The sequence below is a fragment of the Macaca mulatta genome, chromosome 15 (genome assembly GCF_049350105.2).
Source record: "Macaca mulatta isolate MMU2019108-1 chromosome 15, T2T-MMU8v2.0, whole genome shotgun sequence".
In the NCBI taxonomy this organism is placed as follows: Eukaryota; Metazoa; Chordata; class Mammalia; order Primates; family Cercopithecidae; genus Macaca; species Macaca mulatta.
Window position 1 is genome coordinate 45205677 of NC_133420.1, and position 11139 is coordinate 45216815.

Consider the following 11139-nt stretch of genomic DNA (forward strand, 5'->3'; position numbering starts at 1 on the left):
AGCTGCAGGCACAGCCACCTCCGTGGCCGTAACCCGGGGATGCCAGGTTCCTCCGGCCACCACCTCCCCATACTCCCTAGCTGGCTTGGGAGGAGGCTTTCCATCACTATCCCGAAATTCTGCTCCAACAGTAGGCATATAGAGCTTCTGACTCTCTAGAAGCAACGTCTGCATACACCGAGACAACTTGAATGACCCCCACGTAGCGCGGCTCTCTAGTGGCGCCCTCTGTCTGGCCTCAGCTGGACTTCTGTGTCTCTTCTATCAGCCATGCTGGCTGCCGTCGAGGCAGCGCCTGGGTTTAAGGGATCCCAGGACTTTGTGCTCAGAGTGTGCAAGGCTCCACCTCACCCTTCCTGAGTGCCTGCCTGGGCTGCCCACACCCACCTGCACTGGGGAGGGGCAGAGGCGGCCACACCCATCCACATCTACCTCTTCCTCTGGGCCAACTGTTCACGGACCAATCACTCAACATACCACCCGTTCTTCATACATTTCCAAAAGAAGGAATGAAGAACACGGTGGCATGTCCAGAAGCCTTTTTCTTCTGGAGGAAAAACAAAACTTTGACCAACGACATAGATAAACCAAATGTCTGCCCCGCTCCCTGACAATCCTTCACTTTCTGCAGCCGCGTGCAGAGGGGGACACGGACCAGGCCACTGAGGCTTCTGTGAAAACCAATCTCTCAGTCACCCTGAAAGATGGCTAAGAGCCATGGAGCTTCCTATTTCACCAAATGTGGAGGGGACGTTTGGGGGTGGCGGGCCCTGCATTCAGATAGGAAAGAAGAAACAGGACCCACTGCTGGGATCCAGGGCCAGCGGCCCCCAGGAGTCCCTGGGCACTCAGCTGGAGACGGCAGCCCCTGCATTGCCACCCACGGTGCAGCAGTCTCCCTGCTGTTTCCTTCTGTCCATCAGGACCCATGGAACTGGGCACCCGGCTCTGCGGTATGGAGAGCACACAGGAGGCCTGGCTCCTCCTCACCCCTGACTCCACAGAAATGAGTCTCAACTCAAGGTCCACTTAAAGGTCTTGGCTTTCTTTCCTGTTCCAACTCCAGAGAGGGTGCAGATGTCCACAGTGAGGGGATGGTTACTTGACCACCAGGTGTGGAGCGGCCCTGGCCAGCTGCTGGGAACCCCGCAGACCGAGGCTGTGGCTGGTGCAGGGGAAAGTGAGATCCTCTCCTCCTCTCTCCTGCCAAGAGTGGGCCAAGGAGAGAAAGGCCAGGGAAAGGTCCACTCACAAAACCGAGTGGGAAGGAGGGGTGACAGTCACAGCTTTCTACACGGAATCCTGCATGCCACAAGAAGTGTCTCCACTCCTCTTCAGGGCACCTACTTCCATGCTGGGAACACAGTATTAGACCTCGGCACGAGCCACATGTCCCTGCCCACCCCTCGCCCAGAAGGGATCAGGAACAGGAAGGAGTTTCCAGTGCCATGGACAAGCCCTGGGTGAGCACAGGATTCGGGGTCCTGCTGTGGCGGGTCCGGGGCTGACCAGAGCAGGTCCTAGAAGCAGGCGAGGTGCTGTGCAGTCTGCAGCGTAACTCTGAACTTGACAATGAGGTCTCCCCGCTGAGTGCATACCTTGAGGAAGGGAAGCACCTTTCCATGGAGTCTGCCAGGTTGCCTGCCAGTGGCATTCGTGCCCAGCTAGAGGACCAGCCACCACCCCTGCTGGCCGCAAATGTCCTTTCAGGCAAACACGGCACCTTGAGAAAATGAGGCAGGGAGTGAGGGAAGGGTTTGGGTAGGAAAGTCACCGGCTGGGACTGACAAGGACGCTGAGGGTACAGTGGTTCCATCTGAGCAGAAGTGTGTGCCAGGGCTTCTCTTGGAGCACGAAGACAACGCTGCAGGGATGGCTTCTGGCTTGGAGACTCCCTTTTGGGAAAGTGACCTGTGGCTCCACGCAGCTGTTCTGAGTGCGATGCTGCTGAATCTCGTCCTTGTCCTTGGTGGGACCCCTTGTGCTCAGGGTGGAGGAGCACTCTGTGACCTCCCTGGACCAGGCAGCGCCACAGGAGATCCCCTTCAGGCACTCCTGCACACAGATCTGCCCCACCATCTGCAGGAAGCGTGTGGTGCTCCCGGCTCTCCTTAGACACTCTCAGCCGCTGAAGTCAACTCACCAAGCATCCAGGGGAGGCTTCTCCCTGTGCCTCTGGGTCATGTGGTCAAGGCCAATGCAGGGCAGAGGAGTGACTGCTGGAAAAGAAGAGCCCAGATGAAGTGCAGTCACCTACCTGAAGTCGGGCTCCCCTGGAAGTCCCCAAGAAGTAAGTCTAGGAAGAAACCACCAGAGCCACTGAGGGCCGCTAGATACCCAGTGGGGAGGGAAATTTCGGGCAGCGCGGCTCGTCTTCATGGACGGATTGCTGCAGTGCTGGGATTTCATCACGCCTGCTATCTTCATTAATTTCTATTCCCATGAGAAAGTAAGATAGTAATGCAACATTTTATTTTATTATTATTTTTTAAGATGGAGTCTCTCTGTCGCTCAGGCTGGATTGCAGTGGCAAGATCTCGGCTCACGGCAACCTCTGCCTCCCAGGTTCAAAGAATGCTCCTGCCGCAGCCTCCCCAGTAGCTGGGATTACAGGCATCCGCCACCATACCTGGCTAATTTCTGTGGTTTTAGTAGAGACGGGGTTTCACCATGTTGGCCAGGTTGGTCTTGAACCCCTGACCTCAGGTGATCTGCCCACTTTGGCCTCCAAAAGTGCTGGATTACAGGCATGAGGCACCCCACCCGGCCTTAATGCAACATTTTAAAAATCAAAATTCATGCTAAATAGTCCATTGTGAACAAAATATCCACATTTTAAATCAAGTCATCATCAGATCCTGTAACTGCAACACTCTGAGAGCTGTACAAGCGTTGGGCACGGTGGGAAACGAAATCTTGGCAAATTCCATTCAACGCATAAAATTGTCCCCAAAGAAAAGGAAAAGTACTCACTTGCGGAATGTTCCAGACAGCGCCCAGGTGCACTGCACTGCCAGAGATGGGGGATCTGCTCCCCGAGGACTGGGACTTTTCCAATGAAGGTCATTTTCCAGTTTCATCTAAAAGCACAGAAGGACTTCGTGAAATGTTTGGCTTTTTCCTAAGGGAAGGAGGTGCCTACAGCGTTGCCATCACTGCTGCTGGCCACAGGAAGATGTGTACATATCGTCCCGCCGTAAGATCGTGTTTTGAAAGGGGACGACATTGGAAATTAACTGAGGATGTAACTGCAGAAAAGAGCTGATGGGATCGGGGAGCTGCTCCGATGAGTCTCCAGAGCGGCTGGGTGACCGCAGGAGCTCTGAGTCATCAAAGACCGGGCCCAGGGAGCCTGGAAGAGGAAGGGCCCGCTGCTCCCGGGCCACCCCGGGGCGCATGAGTTACGGGCAAAATTTCATGCCGCAACGAAGTGACTCATTTTTTTGGAACTGAGGCTGTTTCAGAACTTTTTACTCACTCTTGGCTCCGCCCCAGCGCTTCCAGGCCCCGGGCCCGCCGCAAACACCGCTGGACTTGGACCCAAAGCGGGGTCCTGTCCCGCCGGGTCTGGTCATGCGCTGTTGGAAGTGGCGGTTGGGCTCAGCGCCAGGCGCGCGCCCTCTGCTGGCCGTTGGGAAGCAGCGAGGGAATCGCTGAGCTCACGGCTGAGCGGTGGTCGCTCGTCCCCTTGCGGGCTCTCGCGGAATCTCTGACATTCTCCGTCGCTTGTTCTCTGCTCCCGGCTGGGGACACTCTGCTCCAACCTTGCCGGCTCCCTTTCCTGGGACACGCCTTAGCGCCATGACTTAAAAGTAAGGACATCTTCATGCCTTTGAGATACCTGAAGAGTAGATGTCTGAATAGTATCCCCTTTCAGTCAGGCCTGAATGCAAAGACCTGCTCCTAGTTCTCTTGGGAAACAGGACATAACCTCAAAATCCGGAAGACCCAAGACTCCTGTTCCCACCACCACATTCTCCAGACTTCAACCAGCTGGACACGGAGGGCCACGGTGGTGTGTGAGATAAGATCTCCTGGAGAAACCACCCTCCAGCCTTGATCACAATCAGGAAGATGAAAGCAGAAAATTTACTTTGTCCCTGTTTGGGAATCGCTGTCTAAAGGTTCTTCTAAAAATTTGCCCCCATCTGAAGCCAAAGAAATACAGTCTTTGCCTGGGAGGTTTTAGCAGTGAAATTGAAGTGCTCTTTTTCCACCAGGCGTGGTGTGTCATGCCCGTAATCCTAGCATTTTGGAGGCTGGAGGTGAGAGAGGTGAGAGGCTGAGGGGGAAGGATCCCTTGAGGCCAAAGTTTGAGACCAGCCTGGGTAACATAACAAGACCCTATTTAAAAAAAAAAATTACTTTACATGAAAATATGTTTTTATTTCCCTTCATTTGACATTCCCCACAGGAAAACTGTAGAGGAAGTTATACTTGTGGCTCTTTCTAATCAATTATATAGATTGTTTGCCCAGCTCAAAAAGAAATCTCAACTATTTTGCCCCAGGTGGCAAATATTAGTACCAAAATCATGGAATTATTTTGACAATATCTTGTACATTATGAGTTACGAAAATGTGTAGAGAAAATTTGTATTCCTTGAATAAATATTGTAACATTCTTTGATCTATTACAATGATATAAAATAGCATTTGTTGTTCTTTTGTTTGAATTTATCTTGTGACACTTTCTTCAGAATAGTATTTTCTTAAAACTGGTAGGTATTATAAAGATAAACAGTGATCAGTAGCTTGATTGTATTACAAAATTATCTTTCCTATAAGAGGTTGGGGCAGGTACTCCTTATCACGTGACTCACCTGTTTGACTTCCAACCAGTGATTTAGAACATGGGTTACCTGGTGTTTTGAGGCTTTGATTAACGTATAACTGATTTTGTAATTGCGGTGCTTAGATCTATTCCAATCCATGTAAATGGAGCATCCCCAGCCAAGGAGCAGAGAGCAAGGGACGGAGAATGTCAGAGATTCCGCAGGAGGCCACGAGGGGACGAGCGACAACCGCTCGGCCGCTAGCTCAGCGCTTCCCTCGCTGCTTCCCAACGGCCAGCAGAGGGCGCGCGCCTGGCGCTGAGCCCAACCGCCACTTCCAACAGCGCATGACCAGACCCGGCGGGACAGGACCCGCTTTGGGTCCAAGTCCAGCGGTGTTTGCGGCGGGCCCGGGGCCTGGAAGCGCTGGGGCGGAGCCAAGAGTGAGTAAAAAGTTCTGAAACAGCCTCAGTTCCAAAAAAATGAGTCACTTTGTTGCGGCATGAAATTTTGCCCGTAACTCATGCGCCCCGGGGTGGCCCGGGAGCAGCGGGCCCTTCCTCTTCCAGGCTCCCTGGGCCCGGTCTTTGATGACTCAGAGCTCCTGCGGTCACCCAGCCGCTCTGGAGACTCATCGGAGCAGCTCCCCGATCCCATCAGCTCTTTTCTGCAGTTACATCCTCAGTTAATTTCCAATGTCGTCCCCTTTCAAAACACGATCTTACGGCGGGACGATATGTACACATCTTCCTGTGGCCAGCAGCAGTGATGGCAACGCTGTAGGCACCTCCTTCCCTTAGGAAAAAGCCAAACATTTCACGAAGTCCTTCTGTGCTTTTAGATGAAACTGGAAAATGACCTTCATTGGAAAAGTCCCAGTCCTCGGGGAGCAGATCCCCCATCTCTGGCAGTGCAGTGCGCCTGGGCGCTGTCTGGAACATTCCGCAAGTGAGTACTTTTCCTTTTCTTTGGGGACAATTTTATGCATTGAATGGAATTTGCCAAGATTTCGTTTCCCACCGTGCCCAACGCTTGTACAGCTCTCAGAGTGTTGCAGTTACAGGATCTGATGATGACTTGATTTAAAATGTGGATATTTTGTTCACAATGGACTATTTAGCATGAATTTTGATTTTTAAAATGTTGCATTAAGGCCGGGTGGGGTGCCTCATGCCTGTAATCCAGCACTTTTGGAGGCCAAAGTGGGCAGATCACCTGAGGTCAGGGGTTCAAGACCAACCTGGCCAACATGGTGAAACCCCGTCTCTACTAAAACCACAGAAATTAGCCAGGTATGGTGGCGGATGCCTGTAATCCCAGCTACTGGGGAGGCTGCGGCAGGAGCATTCTTTGAACCTGGGAGGCAGAGGTTGCCGTGAGCCGAGATCTTGCCACTGCAATCCAGCCTGAGCGACAGAGAGACTCCATCTTAAAAAATAATAATAAAATAAAATGTTGCATTACTATCTTACTTTCTCATGGGAATAGAAATTAATGAAGATAGCAGGCGTGATGAAATCCCAGCACTGCAGCAATCCGTCCATGAAGACGAGCCGCGCTGCCCGAAATTTCCCTCCCCACTGGGTATCTAGCGGCCCTCAGTGGCTCTGGTGGTTTCTTCCTAGACTTACTTCTTGGGGACTTCCAGGGGAGCCCGACTTCAGGTAGGTGACTGCACTTCATCCGGGCTCTTCTTTTCCAGCAGTCACTCCTCTGCCCTGCATTGGCCTTGACCACATGACCCAGAGACACAGGGAGAAGCCTCCCCTGGATGCTTGGTGAGTTGACTTCAGCGGCTGAGAGCGTCTAAGGAGAGCCGGGAGCACCACACGCTTCCTGCAGATGGTGGGGCAGATCTGTGTGCAGGAGTGCCTGAAGGGGATCTCCTGTGGCGCTGCCTGGTCCAGGGAGGTCACAGAGTGCTCCTCCACCCTGAGCACAAGGGGTCCCACCAAGGACAAGGACGAGATTCAGCAGCATCGCACGCAGAACAGCTGCGTGGAGCCACAGGTCACTTTCCCAAAAGGGAGTCTCCAAGCCAGAAGCCATCCCTGCAGCGTTGTCTTCGTGCTCCAAGAGAAGCCCTGGCACACACTTCTGCTCAGATGGAACCACTGTACCCTCAGCGTCCTTGTCAGTCCCAGCCGGTGACTTTCCTACCCAAACCCTTCCCTCACTCCCTGCCTCATTTTCTCAAGGTGCCGTGTTTGCCTGAAAGGACATTTGCGGCCAGCAGGGGTGGTGGCTGGTCCTCTAGCTGGGCACGAATGCCACTGGCGGGCAACCTGGCAGACTCCATGGAAAGGTGCTTCCCTTCCTCAAGGTATGCACTCAGCGGGGAGACCTCATTGTCAAGTTCAGAGTTACGCTGCAGACTGCACAGCACCTCGCCTGCTTCTAGGACCTGCTCTGGTCAGCCCCGGACCTGCCACAGCAGGACCCCGAATCCTGTGCTCACCCAGGGCTTGTCCATGGCACTGGAACTCCTTCCTGTTCCTGATCCCTTCTGGGCGAGGGGTGGGCAGGGACATGTGGCTCGTGCCGAGGTCTAATACTGTGTTCCCAGCATGGAAGTAGGTGCCCTGAAGAGGAGTGGGGACACTTCTTGTGGCATGCAGGATTCCGTGTAGAAAGCTGTGACTGTCACCCCTCCTTCCCACTCGGTTTTGTGAGTGGACCTTTCCCTGGCCTTTCTCTCCTTGGCCCACTCTTGGCAGGAGAGAGGAGGAGAGGATCTCACTTTCCCCTGCACCAGCCACAGCCTCGGTCTGCGGGGTTCCCAGCAGCTGGCCAGGGCCGCTCCACACCTGGTGGTCAAGTAACCATCCCCTCACTGTGGACATCTGCACCCTCTCTGGAGTTGGAACAGGAAAGAAAGCCAAGACCTTTAAGTGGACCTTGAGTTGAGACTCATTTCTATGGAGTCAGGGGTGAGGAGGAGCCAGGCCTCCTGTGTGCTCTCCATACCGCAGAGCCGGGTGCCCAGTTCCATGGGTCCTGATGGACAGAAGGGAACAGCAGGGAGACTGCTGCACCGTGGGTGGCAATGCAGGGGCTGCCGTCTCCAGCTGAGTGCCCAGGGACTCCTGGGGGCCGCTGGCCCTGGATCCCAGCAGTGGGTCCTGTTTCTTCTTTCCTATCTGAATGCAGGGCCCGCCACCCCCAAACGTCCCCTCCACATTTGGTGAAATAGGAAGCTCCATGGCTCTTAGCCATCTTTCAGGGTGACTGAGAGATTGGTTTTCACAGAAGCCTCAGTGGCCTGGTCCGTGTCCCCCTCTGCACGCGGCTGCAGAAAGTGAAGGATTGTCAGGGAGCGGGGCAGACATTTGGTTTATCTATGTCGTTGGTCAAAGTTTTGTTTTTCCTCCAGAAGAAAAAGGCTTCTGGACATGCCACCGTGTTCTTCATTCCTTCTTTTGGAAATGTATGAAGAACGGGTGGTATGTTGAGTGATTGGTCCGTGAACAGTTGGCCCAGAGGAAGAGGTAGATGTGGATGGGTGTGGCCGCCTCTGCCCCTCCCCAGTGCAGGTGGGTGTGGGCAGCCCAGGCAGGCGCTCAGGAAGGGTGAGGTGGAGCCTTGCACACTCTGAGCACAAAGTCCTGGGATCCCTTAAACCCAGGCGCTGCCTCGACGGCAGCCAGCATGGCTGATAGAAGAGACACAGAAGTCCAGCTGAGGCCAGACAGAGGGCGCCACTAGAGAGCCGCGCTACGTGGGGGTCATTCAAGTTGTCTCGGTGTATGCAGACGTTGCTTCTAGAGAGTCAGAAGCTCTATATGCCTACTGTTGGAGCAGAATTTCGGGATAGTGATGGAAAGCCTCCTCCCAAGCCAGCTAGGGAGTATGGGGAGGTGGTGGCCGGAGGAACCTGGCATCCCCGGGTTACGGCCACGGAGGTGGCTGTGCCTGCAGCTCGGCCTGTGCGTCATCCTGACTCGCCCTGCTTTGGCCATGGCTCTTCTTGTCCTTCCTTCTTCTCAGTGCAGGAGGACCCTGAATCAAATGCCTCATCCTGGTTTGCATTTTACCCTTGGATGAAGCTTGTGGTGAACCCCAGGGCTCTGTGTCTCCTGAGTCTCTGCAGACCTCGGGTCCTGGGCCCAGAGACTCTTCTCCCTGGGGCAGGAGGCACTGGGATGTGTGGACGGGGGTATCCTGGGGCACAGTAGCTGACGGAGGGACCTCCTAGCTTTCTGGGCCTTTCCGACCCTGAGTGTGACCTTCCTATTCTTGATCACAGCCTCAACCTGGGAGCCTGCTGGAACCTGCAGAATGGGGCTTCAGCCTGTTCCTCTGTGAGAAAAGGTGGGCCTGGCAGTCCCACAAATCTTGTGTGTTCACCTCGGTGGTGAATACATTCTTGGGTGGTGAATACGTTCTCTCCTTGCCTTCACTCTGGAAAAGGCCCCTGTTTGGTGATGCAGGATGTGGTCAATGACTGACTCGTTCTTCAGAGTGTCAATATCCCTCTGGACCGTATACACAGCTCTGATTTCTGGTGTTCCTGGGCTCTGCACACAGCAAGAGCCACTCTGGGCCTGTGAGATGCATCTTCTGGCTCACTTTCTTCTTGTTGGCTCTTTTCCCTGCGTCCTCTGCCACTGCTCTGTTCTGGGCAGGAGGCTCTCACCCTCTCCTGCCTCCCCTCTTTGATCCTTTTCTGTGAGGGTCTGCTGGAGTCCTGTGTGTTGTGCATCATTGATAGATTCTGGTCGTGCTTGCTGTCCTCCCCATTCTGAGGGACCTCTGATTGCCTGTGAGCAGTTTACAGGGCCTCTCCTGGCCCCTTCACCCACAGCATTCCTTCAACGGGTGAATATTTGTGAGGGGCGGATCCTGGAAGTGACGTCAGGTGAGAAGGGAAAGTACATTAACAAAGTACATTAGCCCGGGGAGTTACTAACGCCCGAAATGTATTGTCAAAGTTCTGAAGGCTGAGAAGTCCAAGATCAATTGCCTGAGGATTTAGTGCCTGGTGAGGACCCATTCCTTAGGGCAGTGCCTCCAGCTGTGTCCTCATGTGGCCGAAGGGGACAAGGGAGGTTGCTGGAGCCTGTTTGATGAGAGCACTAAACCTCCTTCAGGAGGAGATGATTGAGAATGTCCGTCTGGTTTCAGGGCATTCCCAAAGGCCCCACCTGTTCTTTCTACCCCATTGGGAATTAGGCTTCAACATATAAATCTGGGGGACACTGACATTTAGGCCATAGCACGTCAAAGACAAAGTGAGGTTGAGTGTGGAAAACATCCCAGAATCTGGATGTGGCCCAGACAGAAGGAAACTCAAAGTGATGGGGTGACCGATGGTCCCTGGTGTGTGTAGGACTCAGCGGTGAGGATGGCCCTGGGCACGGTGTCAGTGGCTGTTGGAGGATGATAGGGAACATGTTGGCTGGGGGAGGGTGGAGCCCACTATGAGTGGCAACTCCCTGGGGGTGCAGGAAGCAAAGCTACAGGCGACTCCCCTCTGCCCTCCCTGCACACAGTGTCACCTCTGTGGTGGCCCTGTCGTCCGCCTCAGTGCACAGGTGTTGCTGTAATAACTCCTGAAATTACCTTCAAAAGGAGGGTTGTGCAGGTGCCTGCAGGAGACAGGAGGCCGCAGTGCATCCTGAGTGTCCCGGGGACAGGCGAGCCTGGCAGGGGTCCACGGCCTCACAGTCCCAACGACTGCCTCAGAAACGGGCAGAGAGCATGCTTGGTTCCAGCTTGCAGGGCCCACATCTCAGAGCTGTGGACAGTCATCAAGAGTCCATGAGCATGAAGAGGGGACAAAAATGACCCAGGAACCTCAGGCCGCTGTGCTGCCATCCAGCCACGTGCAGCAGCAGCCCTTCGGGCCTGAAGATCCTTCTGCCCTTCTCTGGGCCTTGCTGATTTCCTCCTCCAGCCCCGCAGTGTGTGCGCTCACACACACACGCACACACGCACACACAGTGCAATTTCCCTCTGCTCCCCTGTGCTCCTCAAAATTCACTGGGTTCCTCTTTCCTCCTCAGAGACATAGTCCTGGGCCCCATCTCAGCCTACAGAGGCCTGAACCTTTCCCAGGATCGTTTTCTAATTCTCATGTCTTGCGCAAAACAAAACTAAAACTTCTAGTCTGGGTATCTAAGCATGTGATGTGTATGTTGTCTCAAACTGAATACCTGTGAAACCACCACCTGTGCCGAAACCCAGTGTTTCCCAAGACCTAGAGGCTCTCTCCAGTCGCTAATTGTGATCACCTCTCCCGATCACTGCTGAGCCCTGAAGGTCACCCTCTCCTGACCTATTACACCGCTGACTGCTTACGCGGGGCACAATTTTATACCCTTGCTGTTGTTCCATCTAATCATCCCCATAATGCTATGAGATCA

At 54.0% G+C, this 11139-nt stretch overlaps 1 protein-coding gene and 2 pseudogenes across 1 annotated transcript; 2 read left to right on the forward strand and 1 right to left on the reverse strand.

Annotated features, from left to right (window-relative positions):
* Nucleotides 1–881: 881 nt before the first annotated feature.
* Nucleotides 882–1761, reverse strand: LOC106993645 (uncharacterized; annotated as a pseudogene).
* Nucleotides 1762–4923: 3162 nt separating this feature from the next.
* Nucleotides 4924–10869, forward strand: LOC144335156 (uncharacterized). The gene is made up of 3 exons (XM_077968321.1): nt 4924–5217; nt 5616–5722; nt 6480–10869. Exons 1-3 carry the CDS (start codon nt 4981–4983, stop codon nt 6505–6507), a joined length of 372 nt encoding a protein of 123 aa, XP_077824447.1. The 5' UTR covers nt 4924–4980; the 3' UTR covers nt 6508–10869.
* On the forward strand, nt 6926–7681 carry LOC106993646 (uncharacterized; annotated as a pseudogene).
* Nucleotides 10870–11139: the final 270 nt, after the last annotated feature.

Excerpts from the sequence above, each read along its gene's own strand:
- LOC144335156 (XM_077968321.1), top strand. The coding sequence starts at position 4,981 with ATGTCAGAGATTCCGCAGGAGGCCACGAGGGGACGAGCGACAACCGCT. Across the intron at positions 5,218-5,615 it reads GCGCTGGGGCGGAGCCAAGA|ATGAAACTGGAAAATGACCT; the intron begins GTGAGTAAAAAG and ends CTGTGCTTTTAG. Across the intron at positions 5,723-6,479 it reads CTGTCTGGAACATTCCGCAA|TCACTCCTCTGCCCTGCATT; the intron begins GTGAGTACTTTT and ends CTTTTCCAGCAG.